The sequence below is a fragment of the Oncorhynchus mykiss genome, chromosome 18 (genome assembly GCF_057628025.1).
Source record: "Oncorhynchus mykiss isolate SJ-2025 chromosome 18, ASM5762802v1, whole genome shotgun sequence".
In the NCBI taxonomy this organism is placed as follows: domain Eukaryota; kingdom Metazoa; phylum Chordata; class Actinopteri; order Salmoniformes; family Salmonidae; genus Oncorhynchus; species Oncorhynchus mykiss.
Window position 1 is genome coordinate 79,534,368 of NC_143039.1, and position 19,247 is coordinate 79,553,614.

Here is a 19,247-nt window from a genome sequence, read left to right on the forward strand (position 1 = left end):
AGAGTAGTGTATGAAACAGTATGCCAGGTTATAGAGTAGTGTATGAAACAGTATGCCAGGTTATAGAGTAGTGTATGAAACAGTATGCCAGGTTATAGAGTAGTGTATGAAACAGTATGCCAGGTTATAGTGTAGTGTATGAAACAGTATGCCAGGTTATAGAGTAGTGTATGAAACAGTATGCCAGGTTATAGTGTATGAAACAGTATGCCAGGTTATAGTGTAGTGTATTAAACAGTATGCCAGGTTATAGTGTAGTGTATGAAACAGTATGCCAGGTTATAGAGTAGTGTATGAAACAGTATGCCAGGTTATAGTGTATGAAGCAGTATGCCAGGTTATAGAGTAGTGTATGAAACAGTATGCCAGGTTATAGTGTATGAAACAGTATGCCAGGTTATAGTGTATGAAACAGTATGCCAGGTTATAGAGTAGTGTATGAAACAGTATGCCAGGTTATAGAGTAGTGTATGAAACAGTATGCCAGGTTATAGTGTATGAAACAGTATGCCAGGTTATAGAGTAGTGTATGAAACAGTATGCCAGGTTATAGTGTAGTGTATGAAACAGTATGCCAGGTTATAGAGTATTGTATGAAACAGTATGCCAGGTTATAGTGTATGAAACAGTATGCCAGGTTATAGAGTAGTGTATGAAACAGTATGCCAGGTTATAGAGTAGTGTATGAAACAGTATGCCAGGTTATAGAGTAGTGTATGAAACAGTATGCCAGGTTATAGAGTAGTGTATGAAACAGTATGCCAGGTTATAGAGTAGTGTATGAAACAGTATGCCAGGTTATAGAGTAGTGTATTAAACAGTATGCCAGGTTATAGAGTAGTGTATGAAACAGTATGCCAGGTTATAGAGTAGTGTATGAAACAGTATGCCAGGTTATAGTGTATGAAACAGTATGCCAGGTTATAGAGTAGTGTATTAAACAGTATGCCAGGTTATAGTGTATGAAACAGTATGCCAGGTTATAGAGTAGTGTATGAAACAGTATGCCAGGTTATAGTGTATGAAACAGTATGCCAGGTTATAGAGTAGTGTATTAAACAGTATGCCAGGTTATAGAGTAGTGTATGAAACAGTATGCCAGGTTATAGAGTAGTGTATGAAACAGTATGCCAGGTTATAGAGTAGTGTATGAAACAGTATGCCAGGTTATAGTGTATGAAACAGTATGCCAGGTTATAGAGTAGTGTATGAAACAGTATGCCAGGTTATAGAATAGTGTATGAAACAGTATGTCAGGTTATAGATTAATGTATGAAACAGTATGCCAGGTTATAGAGTAGTGTATGAAACAGTATGCCAGGTTATAGTGTATGAAACAGTATGCCAGGTTATAGAGTAGTGTATGAAACAGTATGCCAGGTTATAGAGTAGTGTATGAAACAGTATGCCAGGTTATAGTGTATGAAACAGTATGCCAGGTTATAGAGTAGTGTATGAAACAGTATGCCAGGTTATAGTGTAGTGTATGAAACAGTATGCCAGGTTATAGAGTATTGTATGAAACAGTATGCCAGGTTATAGTGTATGAAACAGTATGCCAGGTTATAGAGTAGTGTATTAAACAGTATGCCAGGTTATAGAGTAGTGTATGAAACAGTATGCCAGGTTATAGAGTAGTGTATGAAACAGTATGCCAGGTTATAGAGTAGTGTATTAAACAGTATGCCAGGTTATAGAGTAGTGTATGAAACAGTATGCCAGGTTATAGAGTAGTGTATGAAACAGTATGCCAGGTTATAGTGTATGAAACAGTATGCCAGGTTATAGAGTAGTGTATTAAACAGTATGCCAGGTTATAGTGTATGAAACAGTATGCCAGGTTATAGAGTAGTGTATGAAACAGTATGCCAGGTTATAGTGTATGAAACAGTATGCCAGGTTATAGTGTATGAAACAGTATGCCAGGTTATAGAGTAGTGTATTAAACAGTATGCCAGGTTATAGAGTAGTGTATGAAACAGTATGCCAGGTTATAGAGTAGTGTATGAAACAGTATGCCAGGTTATAGAGTAGTGTATGAAACAGTATGCCAGGTTATAGAGTAGTGTATGAAACAGTATGCCAGGTTATAGTGTAGTGTATGAAACAGTATGCCAGGTTATAGAGTAGTGTATGAAACAGTATGCCAGGTTATAGAGTAGTGTATGAAACAGTATGTCAGGTTATAGATTAGTGTATGAAACAGTATGCCAGGTTATAGTGTATGAAACAGTATGCCAGGTTATAGAGTAGTGTATGAAACAGTATGCCAGGTTATAGAGTAGTGTATGAAACAGTATGCCAGGTTATAGTGTATGAAACAGTATGCCAGGTTATAGTGTAGTGTATGAAACAGTATGCCAGGTTATAGTGTAGTGTATGAAACAGTATGCCAGATTATAGAGTAGTGTATGAAACAGTATGCCAGGTTATAGTGTATGAAACAGTATGCCAGGTTATAGAGTAGTGTATGAAACAGTATGCCGGGTTATAGAGTAGTGTATTAAACAGTATGCCAGGTTATAGAGTAGTGTATGAAACAGTATGCCAGGTTATAGTGTATGAAACAGTATGCCAGGTTATAGAGTAGTGTATGAAACAGTATGCCAGGTTATAGAGTAGTGTATGAAACAGTATGCCAGGTTATAGTGTATGAAACAGTATGCCAGGTTATAGAGTAGTGTATGAAACAGTATGCCAGGTTATAGTGTAGTGTATTAAACAGTATGCCAGGTTATAGTGTAGTGTATGAAACAGTATGCCAGGTTATAGTGTAGTGTATGAAACAGTATGCCAGGTTATAGAGTAGTGTATGAAACAGTATGCCAGGTTATAGATTAGTGTATGAAACAGTATGCCAGGTTATAGAGTAGTGTATGAAACAGTATGCCAGGTTATATAGTAGTGTATGAAACAGTATGCCAGGTTATAGTGTAGTGTATGAAACAGTATGCCAGGTTATAGAGTAGTGTATGAAACAGTATGCCAGGTTATAGTGTATGAAACAGTATGCCAGGTTATAGTGTAGTGTATTAAACAGTATGCCAGGTTATAGTGTAGTGTATGAAACAGTATGCCAGGTTATAGAGTAGTGTATGAAACAGTATGCCAGGTTATAGTGTATGAAGCAGTATGCCAGGTTATAGAGTAGTGTATGAAACAGTATGCCAGGTTATAGTTTATGAAACAGTATGCCAGGTTATAGTGTATGAAACAGTATGCCAGGTTATAGAGTAGTGTATGAAACAGTATGCCAGGTTATAGAGTAGTGTATGAAACAGTATGCCAGGTTATAGTGTATGAAACAGTATGCCAGGTTATAGAGTAGTGTATGAAACAGTATGCCAGGTTATAGTGTAGTGTATGAAACAGTATGCCAGGTTATAGTGTATGAAACAGTATGCCAGGTTATAGAGTAGTGTATTAAACAGTATGCCAGGTTATAGAGTAGTGTATGAAACAGTATGCCAGGTTATAGAGTAGTGTATGAAACAGTATGCCAGGTTATAGAGTAGTGTATGAAACAGTATGCCAGGTTATAGAGTATTGTATGAAACAGTATGCCAGGTTATAGTGTATGAAACAGTATGCCAGGTTATAGAGTAGTGTATTAAACAGTATGCCAGGTTATAGAGTAGTGTATGAAACAGTATGCCAGGTTATAGAGTAGTGTATGAAACAGTATGCCAGGTTATAGAGTAGTGTATGAAACAGTATGCCAGGTTATAGAGTAGTGTATGAAACAGTATGCCAGGTTATAGAGTAGTGTATTAAACAGTATGCCAGGTTATAGAGTAGTGTATGAAACAGTATGCCAGGTTATAGAGTAGTGTATGAAACAGTATGCCAGGTTATAGTGTATGAAACAGTATGCCAGGTTATAGAGTAGTGTATTAAACAGTATGCCAGGTTATAGTGTATGAAACAGTATGCCAGGTTATAGAGTAGTGTATGAAACAGTATGCCAGGTTATAGTGTATGAAACAGTATGCCAGGTTATAGAGTAGTGTATTAAACAGTATGCCAGGTTATAGAGTAGTGTATGAAACAGTATGCCAGGTTATAGAGTAGTGTATGAAACAGTATGCCAGGTTATAGAGTAGTGTATGAAACAGTATGCCAGGTTATAGTGTAGTGTATGAAACAGTATGCCAGGTTATAGAGTAGTGTATGAAACAGTATGCCAGGTTATAGAGTAGTGTATGAAACAGTATGTCAGGTTATAGATTAGTGTATGAAACAGTATGCCAGGTTATAGAGTAGTGTATGAAACAGTATGCCAGGTTATAGAGTAGTGTATGAAACAGTATGTCAGGTTATAGATTAGTGTATGAAACAGTATGCCAGGTTATAGAGTAGTGTATGAAACAGTATGCCAGGTTATAGTGTATGAAACAGTATGCCAGGTTATAGAGTAGTGTATGAAACAGTATGCCAGGTTATAGAGTAGTGTATGAAACAGTATGCCAGGTTATAGTGTATGAAACAGTATGCCAGGTTATAGTGTAGTGTATGAAACAGTATGCCAGGTTATAGTGTAGTGTATGAAACAGTATGCCAGATTATAGAGTAGTGTATGAAACAGTATGCCAGGTTATAGTGTATGAAACAGTATGCCAGGTTATAGAGTAGTGTATGAAACAGTATGCCGGGTTATAGAGTAGTGTATTAAACAGTATGCCAGGTTATAGAGTAGTGTATGAAACAGTATGCCAGGTTATAGTGTATGAAACAGTATGCCAGGTTATAGAGTAGTGTATGAAACAGTATGCCAGGTTATAGAGTAGTGTATGAAACAGTATGCCAGGTTATAGTGTATGAAACAGTATGCCAGGTTATAGAGTAGTGTATGAAACAGTATGCCAGGTTATAGTGTAGTGTATTAAACAGTATGCCAGGTTATAGTGTAGTGTATGAAACAGTATGCCAGGTTATAGTGTAGTGTATGAAACAGTATGCCAGGTTATAGAGTAGTGTATGAAACAGTATGCCAGGTTATAGATTAGTGTATGAAACAGTATGCCAGGTTATAGAGTAGTGTATGAAACAGTATGCCAGGTTATATAGTAGTGTATGAAACAGTATGCCAGGTTATAGTGTAGTGTATGAAACAGTATGCCAGGTTATAGAGTAGTGTATGAAACAGTATGCCAGGTTATAGTGTATGAAACAGTATGCCAGGTTATAGAGTAGTGTATTAAACAGTATGCCAGGTTATAGTGTATGAAACAGTATGCCAGGTTATAGAGTAGTGTATGAAACAGTATGCCAGGTTATAGTGTATGAAACAGTATGCCAGGTTATAGTGTATGAAACAGTATGCCAGGTTATAGAGTAGTGTATTAAACAGTATGCCAGGTTATAGAGTAGTGTATGAAACAGTATGCCAGGTTATAGAGTAGTGTATGAAACAGTATGCCAGGTTATAGAGTAGTGTATGAAACAGTATGCCAGGTTATAGTGTAGTGTATGAAACAGTATGCCAGGTTATAGAGTAGTGTATGAAACAGTATGCCAGGTTATAGAGTAGTGTATGAAACAGTATGTCAGGTTATAGATTAGTGTATGAAACAGTATGCCAGGTTATAGAGTAGTGCATGAAACAGTATGCCAGGTTATAGTGTATGAAACAGTATGCCAGGTTATAGAGTAGTGTATGAAACAGTATGCCAGGTTATAGAGTAGTGTATGAAACAGTATGCCAGGTTATAGTGTATGAAACAGTATGCCAGGTTATAGTGTAGTGTATGAAACAGTATGCCAGGTTATAGTGTAGTGTATGAAACAGTATGCCAGATTATAGAGTAGTGTATGAAACAGTATGCCAGGTTATAGTGTATGAAACAGTATGCCAGGTTATAGAGTAGTGTATGAAACAGTATGCCGGGTTATAGAGTAGTGTATTAAACAGTATGCCAGGTTATAGAGTAGTGTATGAAACAGTATGCCAGGTTATAGTGTATGAAACAGTATGCCAGGTTATAGAGTAGTGTATGAAACAGTATGCCAGGTTATAGAGTAGTGTATGAAACAGTATGCCAGGTTATAGTGTATGAAACAGTATGCCAGGTTATAGAGTAGTGTATGAAACAGTATGCCAGGTTATAGTGTAGTGTATTAAACAGTATGCCAGGTTATAGTGTAGTGTATGAAACAGTATGCCAGGTTATAGTGTAGTGTATGAAACAGTATGCCAGGTTATAGAGTAGTGTATGAAACAGTATGCCAGGTTATAGATTAGTGTATGAAACAGTATGCCAGGTTATAGAGTAGTGTATGAAACAGTATGCCAGGTTATATAGTAGTGTATGAAACAGTATGCCAGGTTATAGTGTAGTGTATGAAACAGTATGCCAGGTTATAGAGTAGTGTATGAAACAGTATGCCAGGTTATAGTGTATGAAACAGTATGCCAGGTTATAGTGTAGTGTATTAAACAGTATGCCAGGTTATAGTGTAGTGTATGAAACAGTATGCCACGTTATAGAGTAGTGTATGAAACAGTATGCCAGGTTATAGTGTATGAAGCAGTATGCCAGGTTATAGAGTAGTGTATGAAACAGTATGCCAGGTTATAGTGTATGAAACAGTATGCCAGGTTATAGTGTATGAAACAGTATGCCAGGTTATAGAGTAGTGTATGAAACAGTATGCCAGGTTATAGAGTAGTGTATGAAACAGTATGCCAGGTTATAGTGTATGAAACAGTATGCCAGGTTATAGAGTAGTGTATGAAACAGTATGCCAGGTTATAGTGTAGTGTATGAAACAGTATGCCAGGTTATAGAGTAGTGTATGAAACAGTATGCCAGGTTATAGTGTATGAAACAGTATGCCAGGTTATAGAGTAGTGTATTAAACAGTATGCCAGGTTATAGAGTAGTGTATGAAACAGTATGCCAGGTTATAGAGTAGTGTATGAAACAGTATGCCAGGTTATAGAGTAGTGTATGAAACAGTATGCCAGGTTATAGAGTAGTGTATTAAACAGTATGCCAGGTTATAGAGTAGTGTATGAAACAGTATGCCAGGTTATAGAGTAGTGTATGAAACAGTATGCCAGGTTATAGTGTATGAAACAGTATGCCAGGTTATAGAGTAGTGTATTAAACAGTATGCCAGGTTATAGTGTATGAAACAGTATGCCAGGTTATAGAGTAGTGTATGAAACAGTATGCCAGGTTATTGTGTATGAAACAGTATGCCAGGTTATAGTGTATGAAACAGTATGCCAGGTTATAGAGTAGTGTATTAAACAGTATGCCAGGTTATAGAGTAGTGTATGAAACAGTATGCCAGGTTATAGAGTAGTGTATGAAACAGTATGCCAGGTTATAGAGTAGTGTATGAAACAGTATGCCAGGTTATAGAGTAGTGTATGAAACAGTATGCCAGGTTATAGAGTAGTGTATGAAACAGTATGCCAGGTTATAGAGTAGTGTATGAAACAGTATGCCAGGTTATAGTGTATGAAACAGTATGCCAGGTTATAGAGTAGTGTATGAAACAGTATGCCAGGTTATAGTGTAGTGTATTAAACAGTATGCCAGGTTATAGTGTAGTGTATGAAACAGTATGCCAGGTTATAGTGTAGTGTATGAAACAGTATGCCAGGTTATAGAGTAGTGTATGAAACAGTATGCCAGGTTATAGATTAGTGTATGAAACAGTATGCCAGGTTATAGAGTAGTGTATGAAACAGTATGCCAGGTTATATAGTAGTGTATGAAACAGTATGCCAGGTTATAGTGTAGTGTATGAAACAGTATGCCAGGTTATAGAGTAGTGTATGAAACAGTATGCCAGGTTATTGTGTATGAAACAGTATGCCAGGTTATAGTGTATGAAACAGTATGCCAGGTTATAGAGTAGTGTATTAAACAGTATGCCAGGTTATAGAGTAGTGTATGAAACAGTATGCCAGGTTATAGAGTAGTGTATGAAACAGTATGCCAGGTTATAGAGTAGTGTATGAAACAGTATGCCAGGTTATAGAGTAGTGTATGAAACAGTATGCCAGGTTATAGAGTAGTGTATGAAACAGTATGCCAGGTTATAGAGTAGTGTATGAAACAGTATGCCAGGTTATAGAGTAGTGTATGAAACAGTATGTCAGGTTATAGATTAGTGTATGAAACAGTATGCCAGGTTATAGAGTAGTGTATGAAACAGTATGCCAGGTTATATAGTAGTGTATGAAACAGTATGCCAGGTTATAGTGTAGTGTATGAAACAGTATGCCAGGTTATAGAGTAGTGTATGAAACAGCATGCCAGGTTATTGTGTATGAAACAGTATGCCAGGTTATAGTGTATGAAACAGTATGCCAGGTTATAGAGTAGTGTATTAAACAGTATGCCAGGTTATAGAGTAGTGTATGAAACAGTATGCCAGGTTATAGAGTAGTGTATGAAACAGTATGCCAGGTTATAGAGTAGTGTATGAAACAGTATGCCAGGTTATAGAGTAGTGTATGAAACAGTATGCCAGGTTATAGAGTAGTGTATGAAACAGTATGCCAGGTTATAGAGTAGTGTATGAAACAGTATGCCAGGTTATAGAGTAGTGTATGAAACAGTATGTCAGGTTATAGATTAGTGTATGAAACAGTATGCCAGGTTATAGAGTAGTGTATGAAACAGTATGCCAGGTTATAGTGTATGAAACAGTATGCCAGGTTATAGAGTAGTGTATGAAACAGTATGCCAGGTTATAGAGTAGTGTATGAAACAGTATGCCAGGTTATAGTGTATGAAACAGTATGCCAGGTTATAGTGTAGTGTATGAAACAGTATGCCAGGTTATAGTGTAGTGTATTAAACAGTATGCCAGGTTATAGTGTAGTGTATGAAACAGTATGCCAGGTTATAGTGTATGAAACAGTATGCCAGGTTATAGTGTAGTGTATGAAACAGTATGCCAGGTTATAGAGTAGTGTATTAAACAGTATGCCAGGTTATAGAGTAGTGTATGAAACAGTATGCCAGGTTATAGTGTATGAAACAGTTTGCCAGGTTATAGTGTAGTGTATGAAACAGTATGCCAGGTTATAGAGTAGTGTATTAAACAGTATGCCAGGTTACAGAGTAGTATATGAAACAGTATGCCAGGTTATAGAGTAGTGTATGAAACAGTATGCCAGGTTATAGTGTATGAAACAGTATGCCAGGTTATAGTGTAGTGTATGAAACAGTATGCCAGGTTATAGTGTATGAAGCAGCATGCCAGGTTATAGTGTAGTGTATTAAACAGTATGCCAGGTTATAGTGTAGTGTATGAAACAGTATGCCAGGTTATAGAGTAGTGTATGAAACAGTATGCCAGGTTATAGTGTATGAAACAGTATGCCAGGTTATAGAGTAGTGTATGAAACAGTATGCCAGGTTATAGAGTAGTGTATTAAACAGTATGCCAGGTTATAGAGTAGTGTATGAAACAGTATGCCAGGTTATAGAGTAGTGTATGAAACAGTATGCCAGGTTATAGAGTAGTGTATGAAACAGTATGCCAGGTTATAGTGTATGAAACAGTATGCCAGGTTATAGAGTAGTGTATGAAACAGTATGCCAGGTTATAGTGTAGTGTATTAAACAGTATGCCAGGTTATAGTGTAGTGTATGAAACAGTATGCCAGGTTATAGTGTAGTGTATGAAACAGTATGCCAGGTTATAGTGTAGTGTATGAAACAGTATGCCAGGTTATAGAGTAGTGTATGAAACAGTATGCCAGGTTATAGAGTAGTGTATGAAACAGTATGCCAGGTTATAGTGTATTAAACAGTATGCCAGGTTATAGAGTAGTGTATTAAACAGTATGCCAGGTTATAGAGTAGTGTATGACACAGTATGCCAGGTTATAGTGTATGAAACAGTATGCCAGGTTATAGTGTATTGTATTAAACAGTATGCCAGGTTATAGTGTAGTGTATGAAACAGTATGCCAGGTTATAGTGTATGAAACAGTATGCCAGGTTATAGAGTAGTGTATGAAACAGTATGCCAGGTTATAGTGTATGAAACAGTATGCCAGGTTATAGAGTAGTGTATGAAACAGTATGCCAGGTTATAGTTTATGAAACAGTATGCCAGGTTATAGAGTAGTGTATGAAACAGTATGCCAGGTTATAGTGTAGTGTATGAAACAGTATGCCAGGTTATAGTGTAGTGTATGAAACAGTATGCCAGGTTATAGTGTAGTGTATGAAACAGTATGCCAGGTTATAGTGTATGAAACAGTATGCCAGGTTATAGTGTAGTGTATGAAACAGTATGCCAGGTTATAGTGTATGAAACAGTATGCCAGGTTATAGTGTAGTGTATGAAACAGTATGCCAGGTTATAGAGTAGTGTATGAAACAGTATGCCAGGTTATAGTGTAGTGTATGAAACAGTATGCCAGGTTATAGTGTATGAAACAGTATGCCAGGTTATAGTGTATGAAACAGTATGCCAGGTTATAGTGTAGTGTATGAAACAGTATGCCAGGTTATAGAGTAGTGTATGAAACAGTATGCCAGGTTATAGAGTAGTGTATGAAACAGTATGCCAGGTTATAGTGTATGAAACAGTATGCCAGGTTATAGAGTAGTGTATGAAACAGTATGCCAGGTTATAGTGTAGTGTATGAAACAGTATGCCAGGTTATAGAGTAGTGTATGAAACAGTATGCCAGGTTATAGAGTAGTGTATTAAACAGTATGCCAGGTTATAGAGTAGTGTATGAAACAGTATGCCAGGTTATAGAGTAGTGTATGAAACAGTATGCCAGGTTATAGAGTAGTGTATTAAACAGTATGCCAGGTTATAGAGTAGTGTATGAAACAGTATGCCAGGTTATAGAGTAGTGTATGAAACAGTATGCCAGGTTATAGTGTATGAAACAGTATGCCAGGTTATAGAGTAGTGTATTAAACAGTATGCCAGGTTATAGTGTATGAAACAGTATGCCAGGTTATAGAGTAGTGTATGAAACAGTATGCCAGGTTATTGTGTATGAAACAGTATGCCAGGTTATAGTGTATGAAACAGTATGCCAGGTTATAGAGTAGTGTATTAAACAGTATGCCAGGTTATAGAGTAGTGTATGAAACAGTATGCCAGGTTATAGAGTAGTGTATGAAACAGTATGCCAGGTTATAGTGTATGAAACAGTATGCCAGGTTATAGAGTAGTGTATTAAACAGTATGCCAGGTTATAGTGTATGAAACAGTATGCCAGGTTATAGAGTAGTGTATGAAACAGTATGCCAGGTTATTGTGTATGAAACAGTATGCCAGGTTATAGTGTATGAAACAGTATGCCAGGTTATAGAGTAGTGTATTAAACAGTATGCCAGGTTATAGAGTAGTGTATGAAACAGTATGCCAGGTTATAGAGTAGTGTATGAAACAGTATGCCAGGTTATAGAGTAGTGTATGAAACAGTATGCCAGGTTATAGAGTAGTGTATGAAACAGTATGCCAGGTTATAGAGTAGTGTATGAAACAGTATGCCAGGTTATAGAGTAGTGTATGAAACAGTATGCCAGGTTATAGAGTAGTGTATGAAACAGTATGTCAGGTTATAGATTAGTGTATGAAACAGTATGCCAGGTTATAGAGTAGTGTATGAAACAGTATGCCAGGTTATAGTGTATGAAACAGTATGCCAGGTTATAGAGTAGTGTATGAAACAGTATGCCAGGTTATAGAGTAGTGTATGAAACAGTATGCCAGGTTATAGTGTATGAAACAGTATGCCAGGTTATAGTGTAGTGTATGAAACAGTATGCCAGGTTATAGTGTAGTGTATTAAACAGTATGCCAGGTTATAGTGTAGTGTATGAAACAGTATGCCAGGTTATAGTGTATGAAACAGTATGCCAGGTTATAGTGTATGAAACAGTATGCCAGGTTATAGAGTAGTGTATTAAACAGTATGCCAGGTTACAGAGTAGTGTATGAAACAGTATGCCAGGTTATAGTGTATGAAACAGTATGCCAGGTTATAGAGTAGTGTATGAAACAGTATGCCAGGTTATAGTGTATGAAACAGTATGCCAGGTTATAGTGTAGTGTATGAAACAGTATGCCAGTTTATAGTGTATGAAACAGTATGCCAGGTTATAGTGTAGTGTATGAAACAGTATGCCAGGTTGTAGTGTAGTGTATGAAACAGTATGCCAGGTTATAGAGTAGTGTATGAAACAGTATGCCAGGTTATAGTGTATGAAACAGTATGCCAGGTTATAGAGTAGTGTATGAAACAGTATGCCAGGTTATAGAGTAGTGTATTAAACAGTATGCCAGGTTATAGAGTAGTGTATGAAACAGTATGCCAGGTTATAGTGTATGAAACAGTATGCCAGGTTATAGAGTAGTGTATGAAACAGTATGCCAGGTTATAGAGTAGTGTATGAAACAGTATGCCAGGTTATAGTGTATGAAACAGTATGCCAGGTTATAGAGTAGTGTATGAAACAGTATGCCAGGTTATAGTGTAGTGTATTAAACAGTATGCCAGGTTATAGTGTAGTGTATGAAACAGTATGCCAGGTTATAGTGTAGTGTATGAAACAGTATGCCAGGTTATAGTGTAGTGTATGAAACAGTATGCCAGGTTATAGAGTAGTGTATGAAACAGTATGCCAGGTTATAGTGTATTAAACAGTATGCCAGGTTATAGAGTAGTGTATGAAACAGTATGCCAGGTTATAGTGTATTAAACAGTATGCCAGGTTATAGAGTAGTGTCTTAAACAGTATGCCAGGTTATAGAGTAGTGTATGACACAGTATGCCAGGTTATAGTGTATGAAACAGTATGCCAGGTTTTAGAGTAGTGTATGAAACAGTATGCCAGGTTATAGTGTATTAAACAGTATGCCAGGTTATAGAGTAGTGTATTAAACAGTATGCCAGGTTATAGAGTAGTGTATGACACAGTATGCCAGGTTATAGTGTATGAAACAGTATGCCAGGTTATAGTGTAGTGTATTAAACAGTATGCCAGGTTATAGTGTAGTGTATGAAACAGTATGCCAGGTTATAGTGTATGAAACAGTATGCCAGGTTATAGAGTAGTGTATGAAACAGTATGCCAGGTTATAGTGTATGAAACAGTATGCCAGGTTATAGAGTAGTGTATGAAACAGTATGCCAGGTTATAGTGTAGTGTATGAAACAGTATGCCAGGTTATAGTGTAGTGTATGAAACAGTATGCCAGGTTATAGTGTATGAAACAGTATGCCAGGTTATAGTGTAGTGTATTAAACAGTATGCCAGGTTATAGTGTAGTGTATGAAACAGTATGCCAGGTTATAGTGTATGAAACAGTATGCCAGGTTATAGAGTAGTGTATGAAACAGTATGCCAGGTTATAGTGTATGAAACAGTATGCCAGGTTATAGAGTAGTGTATGAAACAGTATGCCAGGTTATAGTGTAGTGTATGAAACAGTATGCCAGGTTATAGTGTAGTGTATGAAACAGTATGCCAGGTTATAGTGTAGTGTATGAAACAGTATGCCAGGTTATAGTGTATGAAACAGTATGCCAGGTTATAGTGTAGTGTATGAAACAGTATGCCAGGTTATAGAGTAGTGTATGAAACAGTATGCCAGGTTATAGTGTAGTGTATGAAACAGTATGCCAGGTTATAGTGTAGTGTATGAAACAGTATGCCAGGTTATAGTGTATGAAACAGTATGCCAGGTTATAGTGTAGTGTATGAAACAGTATGCCAGGTTATAGTGTAGTGTATGAAACAGTATGCCAGGTTATAGTGTAGTGTATGAAACAGTATGCCAGGTTATAGAGTAGTGTATGAAACAGTATGCCAGGTTATAGAGTAGTGTATGAAACATTATGCCAGGTTATAGTGTATGAAACAGTATGCCAGGTTATAGAGTAGTGTATGAAACAGTATGCCAGGTTATAGAGTAGTGTATGAAACATTATGCCAGGTTATAGTGTATGAAACAGTATGCCAGGTTATAGAGTAGTGTATTAAACACAGCCGTCAGATCAATTGATCAGTTACATCTGAATACTGAAGGTCAATTGGTAAAAGCCAATAAAAAACAGTGTCTGCATTTGTAATGACAATCGATGAAGTGGCGAATTATTTAATTTTTTTCTATATTTTTTTACAACACAATACAGATCACTGCATAATGAACCACCTGCAGTATTGACAAGGCATTCACATCAATGAGGAGACAAGGCACATTAGCAAGCAGGCATGTCAGCCTCATTTCACAGGCTGTTGATCAGGTTAGCCTCACATCACAGGCTGTTGTGTGATGACCAAGGTGTTTTCTGTTCTGTGTGATACACACAAGGGTTTATGCATGAACACACACACACACACACACACACACACACACACACACTTGCCTCCCCCTTCTCTCTTCCACCAAACCACCCCCTCAGTCTCTGGACTGATGTTTGACCTTGAGCTCCAGTAATTGTCAGCCATTTCCATGACGGCCTCCACCCCTGCTGAGGCTGACTGAAACAGAGTCCCAGTGATGTATTGTGTTAAACATGGACTTTGAAGATGAGCTATGGGGATAAGTGAACACATTGGACACATCCGTGACTATATAATAGACTGTCGCTTTTTCCCTCTTTCTCCCTCGCTCTGTGTTCTTCTCACACCTCTCATCCCTCCTCTCCTCCTCCTATCTTCCTCCCTCTCCACCTCCATACCCTCCCTCTCCCCCTCCCTATCCTCCCTCTCCCCTTCCCTATCCCTCTTCTTCCCTCATCCCTCACCTCCTCTCCCCCTTCCCCTCTTTTCCCACACCATCTGCCCCCTCCTCTCCCCCTCCCTCTTCCCATTCCTCCCTCTCCCCCTCCCTATCCTCCCTCTTCCCCTTACCTATCCCTCTTCTTCCCTCATCCCTCACCTCCTCTCCCCCTCCCCTCTTTTCCCACACCATCTGCCCCCTCCTCTCACCCTCCCTCTTCCCATTCCTCTCCTCTCTCCTCTCCCTTCCTCCCCTTCATCCCCCCCCCCCCCCCCCCCTCTCCTCCCCTGTTCCTCAGCTCAGTGTGGGGGTGATCTGAAGGCTCCTAGTGGAATCATCCTGTCCCCTGGTTGGCCAGAGCTCTATAAGGAGGCCCTTAACTGTGAGTGGGTCATCGAGGCTCCGCCAGGATACCCCATCAAGATCGTGTTTGATAAGTAAGTCAGGACACAACACTGTCTTCTTTTCTTTTCCTATCTCTACCCTTACGATCATTCATTCTGCCTCTCTCTCTCTCTCTCTCTCTCTCTCTCTCGATGTCTCTCTCTCTCTCTCTCTCTCTCTCTCTCTTCCATCTTCTCCTACATTATTGTACTGTGTATTACTCTCTCTCTCTCTCTCTCTCCCTCTCTCTCTCTCTCTCTCTCTCTCTCTCAGGGCTCTAAAGTGTGACCATATTGCTCCTAAATATTTTGATGCGACCTGGATTTGTCTTATTTGGGGGCACCGCTGCGCCTGTAAAATAATCACCCATATAATAATTGTTACTAATGATCAGGCTTCGTTCTTCCGCAGCATCCGAGCGCCATAGAGTCCTCTACCTCCCGTGGCAGCTTGCTTCCACTTTCCAGGCCACACATACTAAGCGTCACCTCCCTGTCACTCAAGCATCTTTCCTCCAGGCTTATTCTCTCAGCTGTACAACACACTGTTCCAAAACAAGAACGATGCTGCTTTCCACGTTGCTTCTGAATATGAATCCAGACGTTTTCTCTATTCTACTATTAGTTGGGAAACACTGACCAGTACTTAGTTTTTACCCTGCCGTAACTCCTATCTAGCTGTTTCATATCATACCTGCTGACCCATTGGTTGTTCCCTCATATTCCTGCTAACCCATTGGTTGTTCCCTCAGAATCCTGCTAACCCATTGGTTGTTCCCTCAGAATCCTGCTAACCCATTGGTTATTCCATCAGATTCCTGCTAACCCATTGCTTGTTCCCTCAGAATCCTGCTAACCCAATGGTTGTTCCCTCAGAATCCTGCTAACCCATTGGTTATTCCATCAGATTCCTGCTAACCCATTGCCCATTGCAACCCATTGCCTTACCTTGCTTCCCTCTCTGTTTGAGCAGGCTAAACTAGCTTGCATAGCATCCCTCTCTGTTTGAGCAGGCTAAACTAGATAGCATAGCTTCCCTCTCTGTTTGAGCAGGCTAAACTAGATAGCATAGCTTCCCTCTCTGTTTGAGCAGGCTAAACTAGCTAACCTTGCTTCCCCCTCTGTTTGAGCAGGATAAACTAGCTTTCATAGCATCCCTCTCTGTTTGAGCAGGCTAAACTAGCTAGCATATCATCCCTCTCTGTTTGAGCAGGCTAAACTAGCTAGCATAGCATCCCTCTCTGTTTGAGCAGGCTAAACTAGATAGCATAGCTTCCCTCTCTGTTTGAGCAGGCTAAACTAGCTAACCTTGCTTCCCCCTCTGTTTGAGCAGGATAAACTAGCTTTCATAGCATCCCTCTCTGTTTGAGCAGGCTAAACTAGCTAGCATAGCATCCCTCTCTGTTTGAGCAGGCTAAACTAGCTAGCATAGCTTCCCTCTGTTTGAGCAGGCTAAACTAGCTAGCATAGTATCCCTCTCTGTTTGAGCAGGCTATACTAGCTAGTATAGCTTCCCTCTATGTTTGAGCAGGCTAAACTAGCTAGCATAGCATCCCTCTCTGTTTGAGCAGGCTAAACTAGCTAGCATAGCATCCCTCTCTGTTTGAGCAGGCTAAACTAGCTAGCATAGCATCCCTCTCTGTTTGAGCAGGCTAAACTAGCTAGCTGCTAGTAAGTGAATGTGAAGTGAAAAAAATTAGAATATACAGCTTAATCTCTCTCTCTATTTTTCTCTTGCTTCTCCTTCAGTTTAAAAATATATATATATATAATTTGTTCAAAACTGTTCAACTATTGTCTTTCTCTCTTTGAATCAGATACTCACCACATTGTATGCACTGCAGTGGTAGCTAGTTGTAGCTTATGCTTTCAGTACTCGATTCATTCTCTGATCTTTTGATTGGGTGGAAAACATGTCAGTTCATGCTGTAAGAGCTCTGATAGGTTGGAGGATGTCCTCCAGAAGTTGTCATAATTACTGTGTAAGTCTAAAGAAGAGGATGAAAACCATGAGCTTCCTAGGTTTTGTATTGAAGTCAATGTACCTAGAGGAGGATGGAAGCTATCTGTCCTTCGGCTACACCATGGTGCTACCCTACAGAGTGCTGTTGAGGCTGCTGTAGACCTTCTTTACAAAACACTGTGTTTTAATCAATTATTTGGTTACATGAATATATTTAGCATCTCTTTTTTAAAGATTCACAATTTTTTTTTTTAAATGAATTTCACTGAGGAGGATGGTCCCACAGATTCCTGTTAATCCATTGGATGTTCCCCAGATACTTGTTAAAACATTGGTTATTCTCCCAGATTCCTGTTAACCAATTGGTTGTTCCCCCAGATTGCTGTTCCTCCATTAGTTGTCCAATCGATTGCTGTTCACCCATTGGTTGTTCTCCCAGATTCCTGTTAACCCATTGGTTGTTCCCCCAGGTTTCGTACTGAGGTAAACTATGACGTGCTGGAGGTGCGTGATGGGCGGTTCCCCTCGTCACCTCTGATTGGTAGCTACCAGGGTACCCAGGTGCCCCAGTTCCTCATCAGCACCTCCAACTTCCTGTTCCTCCTCTTCTCCACTGACAAAAGCCACTCGGACATCGGCTTCCGCATCCACTATGAGAGTAAGACTTTGTGTTTTTCTAGAACCAGTAGACATTGCTGGGTCCAGAGCAACCATTAGAGGAACTCTGAAATGCTCCCTACCTTCCTCTCCTCACAGACAAAAAAAATCATATTATGTTCCAGATTAGTTTGCTTGGCTTGACACAGAGCCCATCATTACAAATTATTGGTTTTGCTATTCCACTGTCAAAGTCATGCCAGGTCCCTGACTGAGCTATAATCATGCCAGGTCCCAGACTGAGCGATAATCATGCCAGGTCCCTGACTGAGCTATAATCATGCCAGGTCCCTGACTGAGCTATAATCATGCCAGGTCCCTGACTGAGCCAGTGATAGGTGATATTAATGAGGTGGTATTAATGAGGTGGTATTAATGAGGTGGTATTCCTGAGGTGGTATTCCTGAGTTGGTATTCCTGAGGTGATATTAATGAGGTGGTATTAATGAGGTGGTATTCCTGAGGCGGTGTTCCTGAGGTGGAATTAATGAGGTGATATTAATGTGATATTAATGAGGTGGTATTAATGAGGTGGTATTCATGAGGTGATATTCATGAGGTGGTATTAATGAGGTGATATTAATGAGGTGATATTAATGAGGTGATATTCACGAGGTGGTATTAATGAGGTGATATTCATGAGGTGGTATTAATGAGGTGATATTCATGAGGTGGTGTTCCTGAGGTGGTATTAAAACCATCATCACTCCCTTTTCTCTATGCAGACATCTCAATCACAACATCCATATGTATTTAATAACTACAGGGTTAATTATATTGTAAGATGTTGCACATCGTCAGAAAACACACAGGTGCACATCGTCAGAAAACACACAGGGGCACATCGTCAGAAAACACACAGGGGCACATCGTCAGAAAACACACAGGGGCACATCGTCAGAAAACACACAGGGGCACATCGTCAGAAAACACACAAGTGCACATCGTCAGAAAACACACAGGTGCACATCGTCAGAAAACACACAGGGGCACATCGTCAGAAAACACACAGGTTTAAAACGATTTTAAAAACATCATCGTTTTTTTTTTATCAACTCTCACCTTGTCATCAAAAGACGATGCAAACACACAATGGTGTTTTTAAAATCTTTTAAACCTGTGTGACTCAACATTAGTAACCCTTCGTCACAGCAGCAGTCTCTGCTTTAATAATTCACCGTGGCAACTGCACCACTCAGACAGAAACAGGACATGGTGTGTGGGGCAGAAACAGGGTAGGGTGTGTGGGACAGAAACAGGGTAGGGTGTGTGGGGGAGAAACAGGACATGGTGTGTGGGACAGAAACAGGGTAGGGTGTGTGGGACAGAAACAGGGTAGGGTGTGTGGGGGAGAAACAGGGCAGGGTGTGTGGGGCAGAAACAGGGTAGGGTGTGTGGGGGAGAAACAGGGTAGGGTGTGTGGGGCAGAAACAGGGTAGGGTGTGTGGGGGAGAAACAGGGTAGGGTGTGTGGGGCAGAAACAGGGTAGGGTGTGTGGGGGAGAAACAGGGTAG

At 39.3% G+C, this 19,247-nt stretch overlaps 1 protein-coding gene across 1 annotated transcript in view; it reads left to right on the plus strand.

Moving 5' to 3' along the window:
* The window catches only part of LOC110518582 (CUB and sushi domain-containing protein 2), a 552,259-nt gene that overhangs the window by 213,830 nt on the left and 319,182 nt on the right, over window positions 1–19,247 (plus strand). The window contains 2 exon segments of the mRNA XM_036953653.2: window positions 15,029–15,167; window positions 17,547–17,734. Coding sequence (XP_036809548.2) covers window positions 15,029–15,167; window positions 17,547–17,734 — 327 coding nt within the window.